The sequence below is a fragment of the Diadema antillarum genome, unplaced genomic scaffold, assembly GCF_040938485.1.
Source record: "Diadema antillarum isolate AM-2024a unplaced genomic scaffold, OU_Dant_1.0 seq00000738_RagTag, whole genome shotgun sequence".
In the NCBI taxonomy this organism is placed as follows: domain Eukaryota; kingdom Metazoa; phylum Echinodermata; class Echinoidea; order Diadematoida; family Diadematidae; genus Diadema; species Diadema antillarum.
Window position 1 is genome coordinate 550,460 of NW_027271636.1, and position 26,530 is coordinate 576,989.

Genomic DNA, 26,530 nt, shown 5'->3' on the forward strand with positions numbered 1-26,530 from the left:
GAGGAAAATACCCCCTCCCACACGAGGGAGATTTTGCATCTTCAGACTTGAAATTCAGAGGTCTGGTGCACATTTTTGGTGAAATTCAAAATAAAAAAAGTAAGAAACATTTTCAACTGCCTTTGAATAAACGTCAATGATGGGGAGCAACGATGGGGTGCAGCAAATTTTGTGTCACTAAATTGGTAATTACTAAAGAGGACACTATGAATTACATGTAATTAACGAATGATGAATGTCCATTTGTAGTATATCCACGAATGTATTGACAATCTTTTTCTATTGATACTGCCAAATACAACCAAGTACACATCTCGCGAGCTTGAAGTTTAAAGGGAATTATCTACCCAAAATACCTTTGGATTTCAGTAAAAGCAGAAATATTAAGGCCCTGTCACACCTTTCCGGGCAAGCTATACGCGGGCTTGTCGCGTGTATGGATTTTCCAGCACGCAGGATAATTTTCTGTGTTACTTACATCCTACTTACGTTCTGGTAACGGACAAGTTGCGTGGGAGTTGCCTGCAAGGTGCTACCGCTACGGCCCTTCTACTGGTGTTCTGCGTGGACCTCTGCGGGCAACCCCCGCGATTCACCCGGATCATGTTTGAGCATGCTCAAGGGCCCGTCACACCTTTCCGGGTAAGCCTTGCTTTTGACTGACCGGGAACAATTTTTGCTACCTGGAGGTCCCCTTAGATTGCCTGCACAGTGGCAGTCCCTAGCACGTATAGTCGCCCGTAGTTGCGCACGCAAGTCCGTTTTACCCGCAGCCAAGTTTTGAGCATGCACAAAACTTGTTCCGGGTGAGTCACGGAGATTGCCAGAAGAGGTCCACGCAGACAACATTCTACGAGCATAAAACGTGTGTTTTACTGGCAAGAAACGGTGTCGATGCTGCCAACACCCGTGTACCTGATCAGTTTTGCAGGCATGGAGCGAGATATATAGGCAAATTGCGTGCACGCTGAGGGTCACTTACTGCCATTCTGCTAGTTAGTTGAGAGTCGGCTACGGCCAGGATAATGACATTCTCTGTGACCTCCTGCCAAATAAATACTCGTTCAGAGGAATTCCTTCACTGATTGTCAGCCCCCACGCGCCTGGCACGCAGGTCACACAGAATACCCGCAAGTAGAACTTTAAGTAGCACGCGTCCAGTAGGTTAGACGCATGCAATACTCGCTCAAATCCTTGTCCGCCCTCGGAAATTGTCCTGTATGCTGGAAAGTCCCCACACGCAACAAACCCGCGTAGTTTGCCGGGAAAGGTGTGACAGGGCCTACATGGCTTCGGGTAAATAGTACTTGCGTGCGCACCTCCGGGCAACTACGGGCTGATGCGTGCTAGTTGCGTGCTAGTTACTGTCATATGCGGGCTATCTGCGAGGATTTCCGGTTAGCAAAAATTGCTCTCCGCAAATCACAAGCAAGGCTTGCCCGGAAAGGTGTGACAGGACCTTTAGTTAATTGATGAGCTTATCAATGAAGTTTGAGCAAAATCGCACAATCCCTTCAGAAGTTATGAATCTTCAAAGTTTTGCTTATGTACGGTATAAAGAAAATACGTCATTGCTGGAGAAGAAGATATCTCGAAGTTTTGCCAGTGTGACAGCAAACTTCCCGCGAAACTTCTCGCAAAACTTCTCACGAAACTTCCCTCTCCCACTAGGGATATTTCCCTCACCCCTGACAAACTTCTCGATCCGTTTGCGGGCGGTGTCTCAGAAGCGCGAGGCCATGGTCATGTACAGATACGCATTGTTACGTCACAATCACTAGCCATCAGACGGCGCGCTTTTTCTTCTTTCTTGTGCGCAAACTTCTTGATCCAAGTTTGGCTGCCAGATGAATGTGACCGCACGACAAAAGACCGCGAAGACTTTAATTGAATTTTTTCTAGCATAATAATAAAAAAACACACGAATAAAGCCCCTGTTCCACTATGCCATTCTCGCTACGATTTGACAATTTTCTCAGATCGGGAAGGATCAGGTAAAACCTCAGCAGATCTGGACACAGTACGATGTTAGAACGCTCTAAGTACGCTGCAGTTACGACTACCACGTGCTTGCTACGCTCTTACTATATACGATGATCGGGAATGAGGCATTACGATCTCTGCCGCTGCAGCTACGCTTTAGAACGATGTAACTACGCTGTCAGTGCGATGTTGCCGATGTTATCCGATCGATGCACGCTGTATCTACGCTCTGAACGATCTATACGATCTTATCACGCTGTCACCCCGTTCAGAGAGCTGAAAAGTGCCCGATGTGCCCCGATGTACCCCGATTCGACTGTCGATCTGCAGTCAGTCAACTTATTAGCATGGAGAACCAAAGAAATATATTGTGGACCTCGAGAAGGCTCCTCAACTCCCGGTTCTTTTGCAGCAATGCATTGTTATGAACAAAGACGTGCTGATTTTTCCAAGGCTTTTTCTTGATGTCCTTGCTTTTATAGTCCGTCTTCCTCCAGTTGTAGATGATTTCATATTCTTCAAAATATTCTGCTATGTCCTCTTCCTCCTCTTTAGGCATCACGTGCAGTCTCTCTTTCTTCGCCTTTTTGGGTAGCTGCTTTGCTGCTTTCTTCTCTTCTTTTTCTTCATCTCTCCTCCTTCTTCGAAAATTTGAGCTCCTTCTTCTTCATGTTCTGCCCTGACAGGTGCAGCGACAATGCCATCCTCCTCCTCAACAGTTCTGCCTCTCGATCTCCTTGATCTTCTTCTGGCAGACGTTTTTGTGTAAGTTTTCTTCCCGTTCTTGTGCCGATGTTACTACGCTCAGAAAGACCTTGTTACGCTCATCCTGCTGTGTTTACGCTGTCACTACGCTCTCCCCGCTGCGTTTACGCTATCACTACGCTCTCCCCGCTTGCCGTACGATTAAAAATAGGTCAGTTTTGATCGGGGAGATCGGGAAGAAATTTTGAACAGGTTCAAAATTTCTTCCCGATTTGAAAAAATGCCCGCTCCAACCCCGACCTCCACACGCTGTTGCTACGATACTTCCGATCCCCGTACGCTTTTGCCGCTCTCTCCCGATCTGCTAGATCGGGACAGATCGGGGTGCAGATCGTGATAGTGGAACGGGGGCTTACCCCTCTCAGAAAGAAAGGTAGCCCGACCAGACGCCGTGCGAAGCGACACTTGTGTACAGCGACAGGGCTGTGTTTAGTTAAAAGCAAGGTGAATAACCATACACTTAACGCCATGTCAATAACAAGTGACTGAATGCGCACTTTTCATTTTTAGAAAGTTAAAATTTAGTGGAATCTTTAATGTTTTTTTTTTTGTCAATTTACTGCCTCATCTTGTGTATTTTAGGGTAGATTAATTCTTTTCATAGGCTTATTATATAGATTAGGGAACGAATTTGTTGATCAAAATTCATTCAAAAACATTTTAAACATCTGCTGATTCTTTGTGTTTTGATAAAAGTCCATGTGAAATATGTGTGAAAAGCCAATAGATTATTTGTATGGATGAAATTGTACTGAAAAAAATCTCTATTTCACGTTGCAATATCAAAACATAGAATGTATTGTGCTTGGATAAGATGATTTATGATTGAATACAAACAGGAATTTTGGGAAAGTGTTTCAGGGGGACTGTTGTAACTTCAGTGGTAGGATAGTGTATCTAAGTTTCAGTCGAGGAGTGAAGTTAGGTTTGTGACATCTGTGTACTCTTGATGTTGATGTACGTTATGAGTGATGGAAAATTTTATTCTATCTGCTCTTGTTTTGATAAAGTGATAGATGTGATAACTTTAATACCAGCAAGGTTTTGGGCTGCGGATAATGGCACATCAGTCACATTGTATGAACCGTGGTAATCCAATACAATCCAATATAATCATAGAAGGTACAGTGCACAGATGGTGCAAGCACAATGCACTGTTGGCATGGAACGAACAGCATAACATTCTAGAAGAGTTTAAAAGTCAAGTCGCTCACTGATACAATCACATCTGCTGTCAATCAGCATTCTTGCCATAAACTTCTGAAAGGGATGGTACAGTATTGGTGGAGATGAGAATTGGGCTTTTAAGTTTTTGCGAGTTACAGAGAAAACTCTTACGAAAATAGTACAGAGCATACCATTTTAAGAAGAATTCAAAGTTTATTTGATAAAAATCGGGTTTGGAATGACTGAAATATCCAAAAACAAAGTAAAGCAAAGCGATTGTAATAAAATGTAGATTCTACACTTTATTAGAATTGCTCTGTTTTGGATATCTCAGCCATTTCAAAACCAATTTTCATCGTACTTCTGATAAACGTTGAATCCCTCATGGAATTACATGCTCTTTCATATTTCATAACAGGTTTCTCATTATCTCACCCCCCAAAAAAAAAATGATAGAAGCCTGAAATTAGGTCTCAACCAAAAGTGTATTATCTCTTTAAGTGTTACGTCATTGATGTGACAAGCGTGCCATGCAGAGTTATGAGATACGTGTTAGTGTCATCTGCGAGGTTTGAATTCAAATAGAAGTTTGATTTCTTTGGTGTGTGTGTGTGTGTGTGTGTGTGTGTGTGTGTGCTTGTGTGTGTTTCAACTTATGAAGACTATTATTTGTCATTAGTAGTATGATCATAAATCGTTTTGATCGTAACTCAAGTGACCAAGCATGCCAGAGATAACAATAAAGACAGATTAATTCTCTAATTTAGAAAAAAAAAAACATAAAAGACCTTATCACGAAGAACAGTCGAGAGTTGCAGTACTTTGAATAGTCTACCTGTCTACACACAATTATAAACAATCCAGCTATACAAAAGTGTTAAATAACACATGAATGAATATCAGCGCACTTATTAAAAAACGCGTTTGAGGGAATGAAGCATAAACTGCTGTATATCATTAGAAATTGATGATACTAACATAAATTATGATCACTATCATTATACCTAAATTGCAAAAAAAAAAAAGAACTTTTGCTATTGAAAGTTGATTTACATCAAATTACCGCCAACCTGAGCATAAAATGGAAGAAATAATTATAATGAGGAAGATATTTGTATCTGCATTGTATAGGAAGTTCCGTCATCAAGCAACGATAATTATGATAGGCTATTGTACATTTGATTTTGATTTATTCAATACTTCAAGTACATCGTCCAAATGTTATGGATATTTCGCAATGAGAATCCACTACTAGACAACAGTTAAAGTTAATAAACAACGTGAATGTTACATGAAAAATTTGAAATCGGTAGAATCCCCCATTCAGTGCCATCTAATAAGTTTAGCTTTGATTCAGCAGGCAATGCTTGACTTCCAGTGCCGTCTAACACTGTGGTTGTTACTGAATGTAAATTGTCACAGATTTAACCAGGCATTTCAGCGTTTTAGCCGTACCCCCTCCTCCCCCCCCCCCAAAAAAAAATACCTTGTTTGTTTGGGGTTTTTTTTATACATTATATTATCGTGAAGAGTGTCTGATAGGTTTATCATATGTGAAACAGTGTGGGTAAAATGTCAACTAAGTGCCTCTTTCATGTAGATGTATGCATTCATGAGTACATGTTCGAATGTACAGATGTACCGTATGGATGTAAATATATGTGCGAGCATATATGACTGTAATGAATAAATTTTCACATTGAAATGAGCAATGGCGAAGAGTCATGAGATGCCGAGTGTCTCATGATATCTTGTTTAGTTTTGCCAAGTGCTTTGATCATATTTTCCGTGCTTTGACCATCCGTCCGTGTCAACTTTCACTCAGCCGTACGTGCTGCAAGCAAAGGCAAGGATCACTAGTTCAGTGTGGCAGTAACCGTACATGACCAATATTATCAATGACGCAAATCTTGCCTCTATAGAAGGGCGCGGCTCTTTCACTGGAACCCCACCACTCTATGAACAGGGGGTTGGCAAGGACCGGTGAGTACGACTAATAAATTCGCTCCGATTAAATCATTCAGATGTATATGCACGTTTTATCCTGGCAACTTCGCAAACAGCTATTCTCTCAACCGTTACATGCTGTTGAAATAGTCTTGGAAAGGAGGTTTAAAAGAAAGGAGTCACGACCGTCTTATTTTCTTTTACGGGATGTTCGATGTTGCCAGTCGAAAATTTTGAAGCATGTCCCAAACTGGATCTGCCGCTCAGATTTGAAAACAATTGACTCGTATCTCACTGCATTATCATCAGCCACTTTCAACGGAAAATATGTCTTTGTGATGATAATTATTTTTCGCCATCCCTACTTATAAAAGATGGGTGATATATAATGATAAAAGACACGGGGATGCGCAAATAGAAATTGAGAAAAAAGTGATGAAATAGACATGAAAATTATTCGACTGGGCATGGGCGGGCACAAATTTGATATATCTATCAAGAAAGAGTTATACTTGAAGATTATTCCATATAATTAGTATCATTTGGGGAAATTAAATGGAAAAGTGATTAAACCGGCTTTCCAGTATGGTACAGTTTTCAACACTTCCACATGATACAGGTCTGATTTACACTTTTGAACAAATTTCTGGAGGAGATTGACTTTTGTTTTATATGTTTTATCATGAAGTTAAATTTCATTTCGTGTGATAAATAAACACGCAAAATATAGTCAACATTATGTTTACATGCGAAATGGATTTTCAGATTGCTCAACAAGACGGCGGCATCGAGCAGCGATTATCAAAGGCACAAATGCGCCTGTGGAATTCCTTAATTACGAAAGCAGGGGAGTAATATTACACGCAATACAACAAGTCGGTAACAAGTTGGAGGCATAATTCAATATGAACTTTTCACAGAGGAAACAAAATTGTTTGTTTACATCGTTATCTTACTGTGACATGACAAATTGTGAGTATCCGGGTACAGTCTGCTCTGCGCTCAAGGGTGCTGGACGAGTATCTGTCAAACTTCCTATGTTGTCTTTCTACTCTACGTCGCACAGAGTCTCTATTAAAGACCCCGTTTACGCAGTGGCGTTCTGCTTGTAAACAAACAACTATTATTTCATGTATTTGGGAGCGCGCCGGTCGCAATTTGGTACCGCATTTGGCCCAGTTTGCGTTTACAGTGAGAAAAGGCCGGGCTCGGCAGCGACCGAGTCGCGGCCGTATGGCAAGCCATATTGCTTTTTAAAAAGATTTTCTGATATCACGAATTCCCTTTCGTGATATCAAAAATTCGAATTTCTGATATCACAAATTCAATTTTTGATATCACAAATACCCATTGGTTTATCACGTAAAACCAATTTTTGATATCCCGAAATCGAATTAGTGATATCACAAATTCAATTCGTGATATCACGAATTCATTTCGAGATATCACGAATTCACATTCTTGATATCAAGAAATACATTTTGTGATATCACTAATTCCAATTTGTGATATCATTAATTTACATGGAATTTCAGCACATATCTTTCGCAAAGAAATGATTTGATTTCGAGCATTAGTTTTGCGCTGAAATTCAACCGTAAATTCCAGCGTTTGTTGAGCGCAGAAATACACAGGGAATTCGAGCTTTAGTTCAGTGCAGAAAACCAACGGGAATTTGAGCGTTAGTTGAGCGCAGAAATACATACGGAATTCGAGCATTCGTTTTGCGCTGAAATTCAGCTGTGAATTCGAGCGTTAGTTGAGAGCAGAAATACACAAGGAATTCGAGCATTAGTTTTGCGCTGAAATTCAACTGTGAATTCGAGCGTTAGTTGAGCGCAGAAATACACAGGGAATTCGAGCATTAGATTTGCGCTGAAATTCAGTTGTGAATTCGAGCGTTAGTTCAGTGCAGAAATACACAGGGAATTCGAGCATTAGTTTTGCGCTGAAATTCAACTGTGAATTCGAGCGTTAGTTGAGCGCAGAAATACACAGGGAATTTGAGCATTAGTTTTGCGCTGAAATCCAACTGTGAATTCGAGCGTTAGTTGAGCGCAGAAATACACTGTGAATTTGAGCATTAGTTTAGCGCAGATATTCCTATGGAATTTCAGGTGTTATCTTTACATAGTACAGGCTGTATATAACGATAGTTACAAAAAAAAACCTAAATGAAGAGTTTTGGCAACTCGTCTTCATTTAAAGTGATTAGGAATTGGTTTTAAAAGAATCGATGAAAATAAATCGTTTAGCAACATATCTAAAATGCCATTATTTATATGTTGTCAATTACTTCAAAGTCATTATTATATTCTCTTTTTTTCCCTCCATTTCTTGCCACTGATTTGGCAGAGACTGGTTGACTTACAACTTTTGTTTGCGTTTCTCTTTACTCTGTCATGTGAAAGATACTCTCTCCCGACCTCCCCCTGTTACTTAATAAGAGAGATTTCTCATTGCGCAGATTAACAAAATTGAAGTCCTTCGTACCACTGCTTTTTTCCTACTACAAATTCTAACTGTTTGTTTGCCATGCATACTGCTGCATAAACTCCTCATAAGATCTGGATATCTTCACTCTTCTTGATCTGGTCTGAAGACTTTTGGGCTTGTGCGTTCCAGTTTTGTTCTCCCCGGTTTTGGTTCTTGAATAAACTTGCCTATATATGATTACACTTTAAATCATTTTACAAAATCATAAACATACTGGGGCAGGCAAACTGTACACCCAACACAATTGGTCTTAATGGATACACCCCTTTGTTCTGGAGGACTGATTTTGAGGAGTGAGAAAATGTCTTTAGGAGAAACACGTTGCTTTATGTGACCACCAGCCGACACCAGTGGTGACATTAAATTGGCAAGTTTACGACTCCCTCTCGCACCCCGCATGACTCACAGTCTCTCTCTCTCTCTCTCTCTCTCTCTCTCTCTCTCTTATTCTCCGCTGCTGACATACACAGACCAGAGGGTTGATTGCCCTCGGTCGGTCCTCCGCAATACAAACACATAGTATATGCTTTTATAACACATACACATACCACCACACATAATATCGATTTGGTGGAAGAGTCTACTGTAAAGGGGATTACCACGTGAAAAATGTATCATAATTAACAATAATGTAGTAATAGATGACAATTTGAGGACCAAAACAATGAATTAAATGTAAGCCCTAAGTGAACATAGTATCATTGAATTCATGATAACATGTTGCAAAACAATTGATTTGTATCAATAATTCATCGAATATACCTTGACGATCATATACGGAATGATGGATGTGTAAATCTCTCATATATAGTTATTGGTATTTTGAACATTGTTCTAAAAAAAGTTAGCAGTAGTATACCTTCCATCTGAATATCAGCTCAAAAGTAATGTTCCAATTCCCTGTGTATTTCTGCGCTAAAAAAACACAACAAACAAAACCGCTCGAATTCACAGTTGAATTCCAGGGCAAAACTAACGCTCGAATTCCCTTTGTATTTCTGCGCTAAACTAAATGCTCGAATTCACAGCGATTTTCTGCACTAAACTGACGCTCGAACTCCCTGTGTATTTCAGCACCTAACTAACGCTCGAATTCACTTTGTATTTCTGCGCTAAACTAATGCTCGAATTCGCAGCGATTTTCTGCACTGAACTAACGCTCGAAATCCCTGTGTATTTCTGCGCTCAACTAACGCTCGAATTCACAGTTGAATTTCAGCGCAAAACTAATGTTCGAATTCACTTTGTATTTCTGCGCTCAACTAATGCTCGAATTCACAGGGATTTACTGCACTGAACTAACGCTCGAAATCCCTGTGTATTTCTGCGCTCAACTAACGCTCGAATTCACAGTTGATTTTCAGCGCAAAACTAACGCTCGAATTCACTTCGTATTTCTGCGCTCAACTAACGCTCGAATTCACAGGGATTTACTGCACTGAACTAACGCTCGAATTCCCTGTGTATTTCTGCGCTCAACTAACGCTCGAATTCACAGTTGATTTTCAGCGCAAAACTAACGCTCGAATTCACTTTGTATTTCTGCGCTCAACTAACGCTCGAATTCACAGGGATTTACTGCACTGAACTAACGCTCGAATTCCCCGTGTATTTCTGCGCTCAAGTAACGCTCGAATTCCCTGTGAATTACTGATATCACAAATTCGATTTTGTGATATCAATAATTCAATTCGTGATATCACAAAATGGAATTTGTGATATCAGAAATTCGCATTTGTGATATCACAAATAAGAATTCTTGATATCACAAATTGAAATTAGTGATATCACAAATTTATTTCGTGATATCACAAATTCGAATTTGTGATATCAAAAAATCATTTTGTGATATCACGAATTACCATTGGTTTTTCACGTGAAACCTATTTTTGATATCAAAAATTCGAATTTCTGATATCACAAATTCATTTAGTGATATCTCAAATTGAATTGTAGATATCAGAAATTCGAATTTCTGATATCACAAATTGAATTTGTGATATCAAAAATGGATTTTGTGATATCACAAATTCGATATCTTGATATCACAAATTAAGTTCATGTGCTACACTTACGGGAATTTGTGATATCACAAATTTAATTCTTGATATCACAAATTGAATTCTTGATATCAAAAATTTGATTTTTTGATATCACAAAATGGAATTTGTGATATCAGAAATTAACTTTAAATGTAAAAACGGCTTGCCATACGGCCGAGACGACCTCCAGCACTTCGCCAAATGCGCGGCCGATTTTGTTACCGCATTTGGCCTTTTCACTCACTGTAAACAGGGTCTTAGTCTAGATTTTGGACTGTTTTTCACTTTTTTCTATTTTCATGTCGTCGTCAGAGCGCAAGGTAAACTCCATGTATGACTCGTCCGTGTGCTGGCACGGGACTAATTAAAATTTCCTTGAGGACAAATCAGGATGGCACCATTACACGATTTGGATTCAAGAAATTCAGCTTATGCGCTGTTGCGATGACAAAAACTAAAAAAGTTCATTACATAGAAGTTAACATAACTTTAACATAACATAACTATATGAAGTTCACTGACAAATGGCTATAAATCTAGGCCACATGCACACCCCTGTTTTTTTTTCTATCGTATATGTACATCAGTTAGATATAGGCATTCATGTGTCCATACATTACCATTCCACTGAGACACAGAATATGTCACCGTCGATCAGAGGGGCGTGAAAACGAGCATCCATATCCATTAGAAGAAAAAAAACCCACTATAATTCACCATCATCATAGGTAATATAAAAGCTGATTAATTTGACTCCTGGTTTTGAATGCAAGGCATATACATGGAGGCCTACTTGGTACAAAGAATAGTGTTATGTAGACCTAGTGGCACAAGAAGTACGTCGAATAATTCACACACTTTATCCCTCAGGCCCAAATGCACGAAAAGTGGTACAATTTTTGTCCATGGTTTAAACCATGGACAAAGACTGTAGTTTTGTATGGGACGCCAAGTGTCGCTTGGCCTATTTCGTCGACGAAGGTAACGAATAATGATTGATTTCGTAACGAAATAGGTCATGGGACACTTGGCACACCATACAAAACTACGGTCTAATGGATTTATGATGAAGATTATATTTTACAGTATAAGGGATATACAAGCACATTAGCACTGTATAGGCCTAACAGATGAGCATGTATAGGGAAGGTTGATTGACACCTTCGGGGAAAAAAATCGACTACATTGAAAGTGATAGCATGAATATTGTATACGTTTTATTTGGTGTTTATTGCTATCTTATTGGTTTACTTTTGCGGAACTATAAGAGATAATTTGTGTTTCAGTCTATCTTTTAATTGATGCATTGTCATTGTGTGGTTAGTGTTGGGGCATTGTCAGCATGTAGCATCATAAAGTAACATGATTAGATAACAAGATACATTTTCATTGGTACATTTGAATATAAGAAGTATGAATAAGCATTTTGAAGAATTGCAGTTATTGTTAGATAATCCGAATAAATTTTTATTTTCAGTGATAGGACTCACTGAAACGTGGTTGTCTTCATGTCCAAAACAATCTTTTACACTTGAAGGGTATAATATTTTTGCGAATAATAGATCTGATCGCTCTGGTGGTGGAGTCGCTTCATATGTTCTACGCTGCTTTGAATGCACTGTTCTTGATGAGCTTAGCAAAATGAATGACATTGTTGAGTCCCTTTTCATTGAGATTACTGTTCCCGGTAATAAAAACATTGTAATAGGTATTATTTACAGACCTCCAAATTCCAACAACAGAGACTTTTAATTATATCTCACCGAGGTGCTTACAAACCCTTTATTTATAAACTCAAACTCTTTTATATTCGGTGATTTCAATATTGACTTGTTAAAGCATACAACGGACAACATCTCGGGAGAATTCCTTGAGACATTCTTATCCTTTTCTTTCTTACCTCTTATTTCGAAACCGACACGCGTTTCACGCCAGTCAGCCACTTTAATTGACAATATTTTTGGTAATATTTTAACCCTTTCAAATTCGTCGATAATTTTATCAGATATTACTGATCATTTTCCAATAATGACGCACTTTAAATTTAGCCATGTTAGTAATAACTCACCCCAGCGATATTTGAGGCGTAAAGTAACCCAAGAAAATTTGTCTTCTTTTTGCGCTTCCTTGGATAATGTTAATTGGGATTGTGTGTTTGATACTGCGACATTAATTTGGCTTTGAATAATTTTTTGGAAATTTTTGATAATCATTTGGATATTCACATTCCTAAAAGAAAGGATAAGCGGGGGAATTATAAAACAACTCCAAAGCTTTCATGGATTTCCAAGTCTATTTTACGTTCCATAAATAGGAAAAATAAACTGTTTTATGAATTTAAAATGAAAAAAACTGAATAAGCACGAATTAAATATACTCTGTTTAAGAATACTCTCACTAAGATAATATGTATTTTTTTTTCAAGAAAAAATAGTATCATAAACAATAAAAGAGATATAGGTGTGATATGAAAAGTACATGGAACGTATTGAAACAAGCAATGAATATTTCAAATGAAAAGTTAATTATTTCGAAAATAGGATTTAATGATGAAATTATTGATAATCCTGTTGATATAGCAAATGTTTTTAACACATATTTTACAACAATCGGAGAAAACCTTGCTCAAAAAATTCCCGATACTAATAAACATTTCTCTGATTTTTTAAATCGACATAATACGAATTCAATATTTTTTACCCTTACCACGAGGTACGAGATTACTGATATTGTATCTGGTTTGAAAAACAAAAAAAGTTTCGGTTATTTATATGATGACATAAGCAATATGATTTTGAAAAGTGTTATATCTTCTGTTGCGGATCCTTTGGCACATATTTTTATTTTGTCAGTGTTAACGGGTGTGTTTCCGGAGCAAATGAAAATAGCTAAAGTTATTTCCATATATAAGAATGGAGATAAGTTAGGTGTTAGTAATTACAGGCCTATTTCTTTATTATCTTGTTTGTCCAAGATTTTAGAGAAAATTATATATAAAAGAACGATGAATTTTCTAAAGATGTGTGATGTTTTTACAAATTCGCAGTTTGGATTCCGAGAAAAGCATAGCACTTGTCACGCTTTGCTTAATTTTGCTGACAAAGTAGCACATGCTTTAAACAATCGCTCACATTTGATTGGTATCTTCCTGGACTTCTCCAAAGCCTTCGACACTATAAACCATGATATCTTACTCTACAAGTTGTCTCATTATGGTATACGTGGGAAGGCCTTGGAGTGGTTCAGGAGTTATCTAACTGATCGCAAACAATATGTATTTTTGAACAATCATAATTCTGATATGAGAGAACTGAAGTGTGGCGTGCCACAAGGTAGTTTATTGGGCCCACTATTGTTTATTGTTTACATTTATGATTTTTGTGCTTCGTCAGATGTGTTATCGTTCATACTTTTTGCCGACGATTCAAATGTTTTTTTACTCACACGAAGACCCAAATATTCTTGTGCAGACAGTTAATTCCGAATTAGAAAATTTATGTGAGTGGATCAAAGCAAATAAGTTGTCTTTGAATATCCAAAAAAAAAAATATATGCTTTTTAGCAACACTTTAGATAATTTAGATATGGACATTTGTTTTGGTGACGCTGTCTTAGAAGTGTTTCCCATATAAAGTTTCTCGGTGTTACAGTTGATAACAAACTTTCTTGGAAATTTCACATCGATAATGTTTGCAAGAAAATTTCACGTAACATAGGTGCTTTCAATAGATTAAAACTGTCTATTCCTCAGCATTCGCTGTTAACATTGTATTCATCTTTGATATTGCCTTATTTAAATTATGGAATTTTGGTATGGGGAAACACGCATCAATTATTATTGGATAGGATTCTACTGTTACAAAAGAAGGCTCTTCGCATTATTTGTAATACTGTTCCATATTCTCATACAGATCCTTTGTTTTTTTATAACAAAATTCTGAAAATTAAGGATTTGTTTTTATTACAATTAGGGCAGTTTATGTATACTTATGATAATAATTGCCTCCCGTTTGTATTTAACTTCATGTTTATGCGTAACCGGACATACCATAGATACCCAACTAGACAGTCAAATGAATTTCATTTACCTCTGTTAAGAACCTTGTTAGCTCAACAGACTTTTATTCATGTAGGTCCAAGATTCTGGAACTCCCTTCCTATGGATATAAAAAATGCACCTTCATTTCATTCTTTTAAAACGAGATTGAAAATGCTTCTTTTGAAGTCTTATAATGTAACTGAATGTATTTAATTCTGTAATATATTTTGTGAGCACGATATCATCTTTTCTTCTTTCACTGTAAGGCTGCGTTCTCTTGAGGCATCAATTATTTTTACTACCTGGTAGTATTCTATACGTGCTCTCGTTCTCTCGTCCTCACAGTTGAATCTATTCCGCTGGAAAGCTGCTCGACAATTTGTCACTTTCGAAAACACTTGGCTAATTGTCTCTGTGGGCTTTCGCCCTTGGTGTATGCATCAACAATTTTTTGGCTTCTTTCTCTCTCTCTCTCTCTCTCTCTCTTCCTCTTTTCACTGTTTTTTGTTCCCTTTTTTCACTCTTTTGCTTTCTTTTTTTTTCTCTATTCCCCGCTTCCCCAGTTTCCCGCACCCTTTGTAGTTGTAAGTTTCACCTCATTTTCCCCCTTTCCCTCAGAGGTATCCACATGTTACAAGCTTAGTCTTTTGAGTGGGTACCTCCACTTTTTTTCTCCTCAGGGTGTATATAGAGTGTATGTATCTTTATTTTACTGATCATGTAGACAAGAACATGTTGTTAATCCTGTCTGGTTATATATATTTACAACGATTCGCATGTCAAATTCATGATATTGTTTCTTATACATTCTGTTGAAGAAAGAAAGTGAAAATAACATTTGAATTTGAAATTGTCGTTGTGTTGTTTGGATGCACTGCTGATTGGACCTTACAATTTACTGAGATGAAAATCAAAGAATACTGAACACAGAACAATGTAGAACCTTTAAACACTTACAATTACACTATATGAAAGCCTTTATGGGTTGCGTATGCCCTTCCTTCTTTCTTAAAGAAAAAGTCTACTCAATTTTCCTCGTTCAATTGATTTCACAAAGTAGGAACTCGATCGCCTGAAAATGAAATTGAACGCTCCAAACAAGCTCATCGGGACTATCACATGACTATCGTGTGAATTTGAATGCACGAGGAGGAAATGCAATGCTCGTATTTGGAAATTGAACGCCCGAGCGTGAATCTGATTTGACAAAAACTAAACAAAACTCCCATAAATGAAATTGATCATCGGATTCTATTAAATGCCCAAATAGTTTCGCGTGCGTGCGCATTGTGAAATTGACTACGCATTAATGAATTGGAATTACAAAAGTATGAAATTGAATGGGAAAACCTATATTATCAAAGTATTTACACAAATCGGTTTACATGTGCAGATGATGAAGATATCTTGCACTCGAATATTTTACGGACTGTATAGTGCAGAGATCAGGTCAGAGTGAAGTAGATCAGCTGCAGTCATCACCATGATTGACTTCCTTGGAACCCTAACGGAGTCCAGTCTCGGACAGGTCAATGTGTTGACCGTCACAGCTACTCTTGGAGTCCTTCTGGTCTCCATGGCAATATGGAGCGTCAGCCGACCAAGCAAGTTCCCGCCCGGACCAAGGGGTCTTCCCATTGTGGGTAGCATCTATGGTGAGTTAGATAGAATTAAGGTGTTGTCTGGATTTCGTTTGTTTTGATTTTTTTTAAATCATTTTTATCATTGTTTTCCTCTATTTCTGCCCGCTTATTTCCACGGGTTTCTTTTCTTTCTTTAGACAGAAAGATGGCTCCTCTCTCTCTCTCTCCCTCTCTCTCTCCTAGATGAAATAATATAATATGTTATTCTCTGTCCTGGTCGTGATGATTGTAAGGTACCTGAGACATAATTCATTATTATTTACCAACCGTAGACAATTATATAACAACACTCAATACATACATGCTTGCGTGCAAAGAGAGACATAGATAGGTTCAGAGAGAGATAGATAGATAGACAAATAGATGTATTCTTTCGTAGTATGCAAACTTTCTGGGATACCAAGAAAAGATAACACTACGAATACGAAGAAGATCGACCTTTGGTGATATCATGTTCTCATTCCTCTTGATAAGACTTAGTGACGATGAGCCTACAGGCTTTGTAGGCCTACTGCATGTCAGAATTTTGTCTTTCTTTGTCTTGCCTTGTTCCTCTTCGTTCTCTCTTTTATCATCATTCTATAAATTATTTCTTCAGTGTCGATAGAGGCAATGTATTTCAGTCATCATGCGCTATATCAATGTGGTTTATTATTATCATTATTATTATCATCATCATCATCATCACCATCATCATAATCATCATCATTATCATTATCATATCTGGATAGCGTTCCGTGAGTGTCAAATTTTAGTAAAGAGGGTGTAGTTTCTCCATCTCTCGTTATTTCATTGAAGACATGACTGACAGCCCAGAGGTAGTGTTCGGTAAATGGGCCAAGAAGTACGGTGACATCTTTGGTCTCAAGATGGGACAGCGATGGATGGTGGTCTTAAATCGCAAAGACCTCATAAAGGAGGCTGTGATAAAGCAGAGTGTGGAGTTTGCCGGACGTCCTGATTTCTACTCCAGTAAGAAATAGTTTCTATTGTATTTTGGATCAAAATTAATCCTCTATGATAATCAGCTGAAAGAGCTGCACTGGAATATGCTTTCAATTGCTTAAGAATGTTGGCCTGTTTGACACTCCATGTTATATTATTTGGAAAGTGACGTCACTGTTAACGACGTGAATTTCTTTGTTATATAAAAGTGATGACACAAAACGACTGTACCATCACAAAGCAATTCTGGCATCGCGCCCTACTTCGTACGGTCAGTGTAGGATCCTTCAACAAACTTCAATCATAATCCCCCTTCTTTTGATAACATTTTTGATCGCAAAACTATTATACAGAAGTTAACTTTGTGTAATATCGAGTTACTGGTTGATAGGACTCGTTGCTTCCACAAGCACTATCCATTTCGGGGTATGCCCGTCATTGAATAAGTCTATTGGGAGTCACCTCTGCCCATACCTTTAATAAAAAACAAAAACCCTCAACGCAAAGTACACTTAAATGCCGTTAACGTAGACCCGTTAAAAGGAGCATTAAATTCAACTGATATGCGGAAAATGGCATCGTTATCGACGTTCTAGAAATTCATTGCTCTGCTCTGTTTTGTCGCATAACACCCAATCATTAAAAAAAAAAAAAATGAGTAGGGCGTTAAGTATTAGAGATAAAAGGAAATGCTGTGGTTTTTGTAATGGTAATGATTCTCATTAACTTTGAGTATAGATGACTAATAATAGTTGTGAAACATGTTGGCTACTAGAATCGGACTTGAGCAGATAAACAGTTATGTCTAACTTTTCACATAGGTTTCCTCTACTCAATAGTAATAAGATTGCACCATTATTTTTTTTTATCTTTCATTCCAGCCGAACTGTTTACGGGTGGATCTAAGGACATTAATTTCACTACTTACTCTGACGCGTGGAAGCGTCATCGGAAACTAGGTCACACGGCACTCAGGTATCCGACGATTTCCAGTAAACTATCCTCAAATTAACGGTGTTTGAAGGTGAAATAACCAAATGCATCAGAATAGGATCGGTAATCATGTTCCTTCAATGCCCCCAGACGAGATTCGTTTTTGCCCGTCTGCAGAGAACGGACAGGTTAGTAATCCGCTAGTGCGTATTCAATCACGCAATCAACTATTTATGTACCATGGTGTAAACCCCCTGTGTGCCACATTATTCTGAGACAGTAACGTAGTCATGCTTTGCTTTTCAATTCTACGTAAATTCAGAGGATTTCAGTTACCCTGGTCATGTAATGAGCAAAGGCGTAGAGAAAATGACAAGCTTTCCTTCGGTGCAAATTGTATGACAAATCAATGATCGTTCTTCTTTTCAATGACCAGTAGCTACATTATTGTGAAGGCACGACTTTTGCACACAAAACAGTGGCTGAAACTCGCAAATCCAGTTGGGAACGCCACATGATAGCCAACATTACTTACATTGTATGTGCAAGCCACAGGTGACAGGAATGGAATCTCGAGAAAAGCTTTCATTGTACTGTGGCATTTGGCGATTTATCGATTGGTTTGGGCGGGTTTGTGGGTTTGAGCACGATATGCGAAGTTGGCACGCCGTTGACTGAGTCGGACGTGCAAACATGGCACAAATAGAATCAAGCGAGCCGATGGAACATTAAGCGTGCGTTGAGCTTGAAAGTTCTTAAGTATTGCTCTTATAGGGGCACCGCGATGGAATCTGCGAAATTAACCTATTGTGAGCTTTGATAGCCTCGATTGCTACGTATGTTTTTAGAAGACCTTTGCGGCAAAACAGGCACAATACAACGTTGGAAAAGGTAGATTTAGAATAAAAATATACGCATTTTTTTTAGACAAACAATGACCAGGGGCCCGTTTCATGAAACTTGTCATCACTTACAAGTTGTCATAGATGTGACAAACTACTGAAATCCTTGCATCTGATTGGCTGACAGCAAATTTGTCATAGAAATGTGGCAGTTGTCACTGATGACAAGTTTTATGAAACGGGCCCCTAGTGTTGATAGTAGAAACTTTATCCTTTCGATCAAAGTATTTTCCCCTTCTCAGACTGTATGATACAAATACATATGACTTAAGTCTTTGAGTTATGACTCAACGAAAACTTGGTATAACAGGTTTCCGGAGGATATGGGTCAGAGAAAAAATGTACATTTAGAATATGATATGCTTGGAATAAAAATAGTCACAACAAAAATGGTGTGACAAAATCTTACATGTGGTTACAACTAACTGCATTGTTTTAGACTTACAAAATTGTACATTCACATGTTCTGAACAGACTCAAATAGATTTGTTGTTGGTTTGTATGCTTTAAGTTTACTATCTTTGTTTTCCTTGAAGTGAAACGCTACATTATTCTGCTTGCATAGGTTTTACTACACGTTTGAAGCATCGAAATCATGAGTGCCATTCTTGTGTTTAGCGTGTATCAGCTCGCTGCAAAACGTGTCAGGATGCTTTAAATTTTAAGTTTACCTCCACAAGTACCTTGGTATAGGTAAATGTTCGAACCTCCATTATCACCCTTTTATTAGTACAACTAGATATCATTATCATTGACCATACTCATTCCATTAGGGTTTTTTTTTCAGATTTACATTTAGTTTATTTTTGTTATTTTGTTATTATGAATGTCATATTTAAAAATCTTGTAATCTTTCTCTTCTGTTTTCAAGGCACTTTGCGACCGGTAAGCCCCTGCAAAAGTTGGTTTCCAGCGTGTACCCGAAGGTGGAGAAGGAGCTAACCCAGAATGACGGGAAGCCGATCGACCCTCAACTCCTCCTTACTCTGATCATGTACAATGTCCTCTCACAGATTTGCTTTGGAAAGAGGTATTACATACGACATAATAACAAGCGACCTCAGAACGAGACACACAGTTGATTGATATGAGTGTGTGTGTATGTGTGCATGTGCATGTGTGTGTGTGTGTATGCTCGCTTCATGATGATAATGCTGAAATTTCAATTCTGATTATAATTTATCATACAACGAGGGTGTCGTTGCTCTCCTTCACCAGCTACGCTCTTCGTGATCCCAACGTAAAGGAATGGATGCAGTTGAATGACGAGGCCAATGCCGAGTTCGGTCTCGGTCTTGAAGCCGACTTCTTCTCCTGGGCCAGGTACGTCCCTACAAGCGGTCCCCGTTTGGTCAAGGACCTGACGGTTGGGCTCCAAAAGCTCATCAAAACCGAACTAGAGCAACACAAACAGCAAACCTACGACCCTGGTAAGATATGATACATTTTAGCGTCAGTTTACACGTAGCATTGAAAACTAGTTTCGAAACTTGCCAGGTGTAGATACGTGCATAATAGAAAACACCTCTACGACTCAGAAGAGGTTGCTTCTTTGACTGCTCTGTTAAGCAATCACCAAAATCAGGTGGAAATGCAGTTTGAAATTGTTTGAGGAGTAATTTCAATGTTTGCACTTAATTACATTAAACACCATTATGCTGTTCTCATCTTACTTCCTGGATTGATAGAATCGCAATCATATGAAGGAGCACCCTGCACCAATATGATACTCAAAGAATCCAGGATGACAACGTTTTCACTGCTACGTACCAGTACTCAAGTTTTTAGTATTTCAACTTCAGATCAGCTGAACGATCATCGTTTCGTTATGTAAGGATTTGATGGTAGATTACCAAAATCTGAATGAAATCAAAACATCACTCCTTGCAGTTTTTTAGACGCGACGCAATACAAACTTTTGGAGATGATGAAATTATATTCATTCCATTGGTGTCTGTTTTCTAGACAACATCAGTGATTTCTACAGCATGCTGTTGAAGGCCCAAGAAGACGCAAAGCGAGAAGGGGAGAACGTGGATAAACTGACCGATGACCACATTCTGCAGACAGTCATGGACATCTTCCTTGGTACAAACACTTGCCATAATAAATTTCGGGGTTTTAGCTAAAGCTAATTAAATCTAAAGATGTTCGTTCTTTGTACATTCTGCAATATAATGCAGTGTAAGATGACGTCACCAACTACGTTCATTTATCACACTCTCAGTTTTCCATTCTCCCTGTCCCTTAGTTTTGTATGATATGCGTCACTGATAACGGATTTCGATGTAGGAAAGGACACAAATCATGAGTTTTCTAAAGTGAAATTAGACGCTTTCAAACAAAATCACATTAATCACTTGACAGTGTTACTCGTTAACTTATGTATGACCACGTCAACTCAATTATAGTCTACACTTTTTCTACCTCTTCCCTCCGGTAGCCCCGAGATCTATTCAGCTCTTACTTCACCATCAAACAGTCTTTCTCAGGCAATCCGTTATACCACACTCTAAGCTATTCTATATCCTTTCCATACAGTTCTTAGATGCTTAAAGTGCCCTCCATAGTAGAATTTATTTTTGTTATGATACAATCTTGTGAATCTAGGTAGGGTTTCTATCGTATCGTGTACATGTTTAATGAACCGTACAGATATCTGAGGTACTATAGGTGACAATGCACCTCAAAACAAACAAAAAGTCGCCAGACATGAATTTTTAGTTAATACCATATTCTGAAAGAGCAGACTTTAAGCTTTAAAATGATGTATAACTCAAATCAAATGGACTCTCCTATAAACCTGTCTAAATATTGGGAAGAAAACACAAACTCAGGAAAAGTGTGAACTGAGAAAAGAGGCTCTGAAGTCTATTCAAGCGCTTAATCTTTACCAAACCGTGCTGGCTGAGCAATGAATGGGACAAAAAACAGGAAGTAAACCACCTGAGTAACAACAATGAAGGGATTATCAGATTAAACTGAAATTAAGCATGCCTCATTAACACATTCTGTCCATAATTAATGCCAACTTTCAAAGCAGTAGCACTATCCTTTCAAATGTTATTAGAGTTGAAAGTGAAGAGTGTGGACAAGGTTTTTCAGAAATGAAAAAGGGATTCCAAAGACACACCTAATCACACTGTTCTACCAAAAATGTTCGAGATAAACTGCTAAAAAACACATTTTCCTGCCGGTTTTATGATACCAAATTTTAGCATAATGTAAAAGAAGACCCGCTCTTTCAGAATATATGAAAAAGTCAAGTTCGACTAGGTTGACCCATTTCACTTATTTTCAGTCCTCACGCAAAATCAGTGTGTGCGACTTTATGTTCGTTTTGAGGTGCACGGTCACATAGTATACAGGATTTTCACGCAAATCAAAGAAACATGTCAAGTAAGGCCTATCCCTACGTACGGGATTCTAACATCGATGAGAAATATTTGCATCGTTTTCACGAGAACTCCATTGATCTCATAATGAACTATCTCGATTGTAAATCGAACAGATAGCTGGGTATTTGTCTGCTATTTTGTGTTTGTTTGATTTTATATGGATGCATCTAGCTGGGACACAGACAACCATTGACACATTGTACTGGGCTTTTGCCTTGATGTCCGAGAACCTCGAGATTCAGAAGAAAATCCAGGCAGAGATCGACTCCGTGGTCGGCCGTGATCGAGTGCCAACCATCGAGGACCGCGGAACTCTCCCGTATACCGAAGCCACTTTGTATGAGGTGATGAGGTACAGCACGGTTGCTCCTGTCGCCTTACCACATTCGACCATGTGCGATGCCAAGATACGTGAGTATTCACCGCTTGGCACTTCGATATAGGGCCTACCTTTCCTATTCCTCCCATGAATCAGTTACGTAATGACTGAATTCATCTTTGCATTACATGAATGGCGTCAAGTCACCATGGCCATATTGAATCAGAAAGGAAAGGGGAAATGATCTATTTTCGATTCGAAATGTTAAATGTATGTGATTTCTCGTACGGTATTCACATTGGTCTTTACTCTTTAACCGCAAGTGATGCGAGAGGGTCTTTTGTGCCAGCTCCTCAAACCTGAAGGATTTAAGACGGTGCACTTGTTGAAGCGAGACGCGACCACACCCCCTCGAATTAAGACGGTGTGCGAGAGTTCATTTTGAAAAATGGAGCATCGACTGCGAAGTCCCGTGGCCACTGTGAACACGGTATAGGATACCACTGGAACAGGGCAATCCGTAGAGATTGAATTCTCGTTCTCGAATTCTCGAATAACTCCCTATGCACTGCTGATTTTTCACGGTGTTAGAGTTTCATAATGTATACAAAAAATAGATTACTTATATTATACATATCGTACGTATATAAGTGGTTTGAGGGACTGAAAAGGGGTTGAGGGAATGCATGTACTCAGAAAATGTGTTATAAGATCAGAGAGGGTAATTAAGTTGTTTACTTATTTTTTTTTCAATTATTACCTCCTTCTCTGCCCCTCCCCCTTCTCTCTCCCTCTCTTTAACTTTGTAAATACAACACAATATGTTAGTCCGGTAATGCATAGTCAGGTGACATGTAGGATCACAAGACAACATGCTTCAAACCATTTTACAAAGGGTAATCTACTATTGACTGTTAGAGGCTGTGTGGAGATTTTTCCACTGTGAAAATACTCTGTACTTACTGGTGTGCAGTATGGAATTATTTGACGTCACCATAAAGGAAACAATTAAAGCAACGAATGGACTGACGCAGTGGCCGTGACGATAGTAGGTTCCTTCCTCGGGACTTTACCTTGCCCTATAGGACTTGAGAGTTGCTTTGTACAGAGGACTCGACTTGTGAACTTTCAGATTGAGAGTTTCAGGTCTTTTCCACCAAGCCACAACCGCTCAGAGGATCTGATAAACGAAGATACAAATACTTCTGTTTGGGTATTTCGTGAAATACTGATTTACCGTTTGGTTTCTCGATTGAACTAGTAGCAGTTGAAGTAGCCGTTGTTGTAGTAGTTATAGTAGTAGTAGTAGTAGTAGTAGTAGTAGTAGTAGTAGTAGTATATGAAAAAAAAAAGCGTTTTTGGCCAAAATGTGTCTATTAACAAGAGGAAACCAACTTATAAATTAACTGCGAGTACAAATAATCTATTAATTAGGCCTACACAAATATTGATATAAGTACTAAGTAATGACGATTATAGGGCTGGTGGTCATGGAAACAACGATTGTCATATTCCTCTGATGCGATATAGGTGATTACGTCATCCCAGAGGAGCCACTGTGATGATCAACATTCATTCCATGCAATTTGACCCCCAGGAATGGGATGATCCAGATTCCTTCAAGCCAGGTAGGCAATCCTATTAACACCTGGTCCTCGACATATTCAGTGGGGTTTTTTTCTGGCTCCTATTTTAACAAATAAGATTTCATCTAAAAAGCAACTATTCGGGCTGATATTCTCCATGTGCATTTCAGTGTTCTGGAAATATCAACAACGACACAAAAAAAAAAAAAACAGGGGCAAAAAAAGAAAAAATCAGTCCCACTGAGTGTACACCATTATCCATATGACACTCTGCTAGGAAATGATTGGAAAGTGGGTGCTGGCAAGCGTCGACATGATCGTGCCCGAACACAGAACATGCCGAATGTGCCGAGGTGTGCGGGGACGTGCCAAAATGTGCCGAGATGTTTCGAAATGTCCCGTAATGTGTTGATATGTCCGAAGATGTGTCGAAATGCGCCGAGATGAGCGGAAAGACAAACCAAACACAAATTTCAAGAGAAATAGCACATTGCATGTTGCATCCAAAGTCTGTGACAACCTTTAAATTAGTTTCACAAGTGAATCCATGCTTAATTGATTTTTGTCAAACATTGATCTCTTCATGTCCCAAACTCCCTTTTAATTAGCTGAATTAAGATCTGTGGCTATAACAATTATAGTTTTGCACTCAAAATATTTTTCTGCTCTGTCCATTCACATAAATGTCACGTAACATGATCTATGATATTGCAAATGATAATGTTCCTCCTTTAATCTACATTTTTCTGTCAATACAACATTACTCAACCTCTGTTCCTTTTTTTTTTATTTTTGCCAGTATGTTATCTCATTCGTTGTGAATGTTCTTTTTTTGTACCATATCATATTGCGTTGTTTAATGCTATAAACTGATATGCGGACTCACTGAGAAACACCCTAAGGCCGATTGTGGGGATTTTCAACAGCATTGAAATTAAACAAACAAACAAACGAACAAACAAACGTTTTGAAATGAAAGTTCTACACACAAGTTGTCATATAAGTTTAGATTTCTTAGACGAGATTTTTTTTTCACTCGTTACAAGATCACTTCCTTGACGAGGCCGGCACAGTCCGCCAGCACCCTTCCAGCTTCATGCCGTTCGGAGCGGGTCGCCGTAGCTGTCTCGGAGAGGCGGTTGCTAAGGCTGACCTCTTCCTCATCTTCTCCTGGTTCCTCCAGAACTACACCTTCTCCAAGGTACCGGGCAAGGAGGACGAGAGCCTTATCAACCTCATCCCTCAGACATTCGCTGGGCGTCTTCTGACACCATACAAAATGCTCATCAACGAAAGGAAATAAACAGAAATATGCTGATATATCTCTTACTTGGACAAGATAAGGAAATCTCAACCACGCTATAATGTGGTAAATGTGATTATACATCATAAACGTGATACGTTTGGCTTCTTTTTTACATTTTCAAAGACTGTGATGACAATCTAAAGCCCTCCAAGTCATTATCGTGATTGTAACGTTATGTCTAAGAGTTGTTATCAAAGATGAGTCACCGATATAGATTACTTCATTCACCGTTTAGCAACTGAAAAAGAATACACTAAACATGCTAAAACAATATACACTTGACATGCAATTTGAATCTACACCCTGAGTTTTTGACAAGGCAATAGAGAAGCGGGAGAGAATTCAAACAGAGAGAGAAGAAGAAAATGGAAAGGTGGTTATAGGTAAAACACGAGGGTGAGAGAGAGAGATCACGGAAATGGGTTGATAGGTTCACTTCGATGGTAAAATTAATTAATTTGTCTATTCATACCTTAGCAATGTCATCATAAAAAGGTTCACGTAAAAGCTCAAAGCAAAACTATTGGTTTCATGTTGATATTTCGTGTTCATCATTGATTTACATTATGTACAAATGATTAATATATCTGTAGTAATGGCTATTTCATACGTTTAACAACTATTTGAGTGATGCTCATCCCATGAATTAAAGAAGGAATTTGATCGTCGCGCCGTATAGAAAAATATCTTAAGCATTTACTAATTCTCTGGGTTTTTAATAAAAGTCCGAAAAAAAAAACTTGGATGAATGGAGAGATAACAGATAAAAATTGTACAAAAACAAAAATACCAGGATTTCATTTTGACCCTTGCTATTACCACGGTTGCATTGTGCTTGAAAAAGAAACTCTGTCACAGATTTCATGACAGGAAGTGCTTAATGGGATGCTGTAAATAAAGTATTATCTATATATAATAATGTGTATATATATATATATATATATATATATATATATATGCGTGTGTGTGTGTGTGTGTGTGTGTGTGTCGTAGTACCATCAGTTGCATGAGGAGATAACCGTAGTTTAAGACATCCGTTTTCTCTGAATACTGTTGTCA

At 38.4% G+C, this 26,530-nt stretch overlaps 1 protein-coding gene across 1 annotated transcript; it reads left to right on the forward strand.

The window, feature by feature from the left end:
• The first annotated feature begins 15,922 nt into the window (after nucleotides 1–15,922).
• Nucleotides 15,923–25,468, forward strand: LOC139738370 (steroid 17-alpha-hydroxylase/17,20 lyase-like). Its single transcript, XM_071649006.1, has 9 exons — nucleotides 15,923–16,094; nucleotides 16,881–17,054; nucleotides 17,909–18,002; nucleotides 19,734–19,892; nucleotides 20,081–20,292; nucleotides 20,828–20,950; nucleotides 22,432–22,689; nucleotides 24,130–24,207; nucleotides 25,212–25,468. The coding sequence occupies exons 1-9, from the start codon at nucleotides 15,923–15,925 to the stop codon at nucleotides 25,466–25,468; spliced, it is 1,527 nt and encodes a 508-aa protein (XP_071505107.1).
• Nucleotides 25,469–26,530: the final 1,062 nt, after the last annotated feature.